Raw genomic sequence first — 423 nt, forward strand, 5'->3', positions numbered from 1 at the left:
GGCAGACGAGGGGTGGGTCAGGGAGGGGCAGTTTCAGGATAGAGAGCTGGGAGAGGGCCGAAAGGAGGGAGGAGGGGAGAGAGAGGCTGCAGGGGCCTCCTCCTCCCCCAGGAGCGAGCCAGTTTCTCCTCACTGCCCCCAGGGCCCCCCAGCCTGGCCATTGAGCTCTGTCGGGAGCCAGCACTTAGAATTCAGCCACTACCACCTGTGCCTTGCCCCACTGCTTACGGGGTTCACGCCCCCCACCCTGCCCCCTTGGGGCAGGCTGTTCAGAGAGATGAGCAGTTCGGTGACAGCCCCCGCCCCCAGGCCTTACCACCTCCAGCGCCCTGTGGCGGTACCACTCCAGCACTGAGCTGAGCGTGACCTCCGAGGCCAGCTGCATCATCTCCCCGGACTCCTTCCCGCGAGCCTCCGCGCCGC

At 67.1% G+C, this 423-nt stretch overlaps 1 protein-coding gene across 11 annotated transcripts in view; it reads right to left on the reverse strand.

Annotated features, from left to right (window-relative positions):
• MROH7 (maestro heat like repeat family member 7) overlaps window positions 1-423 on the reverse strand; it is a 59,392-nt gene that overhangs the window by 29,677 nt on the left and 29,292 nt on the right. For all 11 annotated transcript variants that reach the window (XM_027770890.1, XM_027770892.1, XM_014586903.1 and 8 more), the window contains one exon: window positions 317-367. In XM_027770890.1, the coding sequence (XP_027626691.1) occupies window positions 317-367 (51 nt within the window). The remainder of the gene's footprint in view (window positions 1-316; window positions 368-423) is intronic.

Source organism: Tupaia chinensis, unplaced genomic scaffold (assembly GCF_000334495.1).
Source record: "Tupaia chinensis unplaced genomic scaffold, TupChi_1.0 Scaffold000165_2, whole genome shotgun sequence".
In the NCBI taxonomy this organism is placed as follows: domain Eukaryota; kingdom Metazoa; phylum Chordata; class Mammalia; order Scandentia; family Tupaiidae; genus Tupaia; species Tupaia belangeri.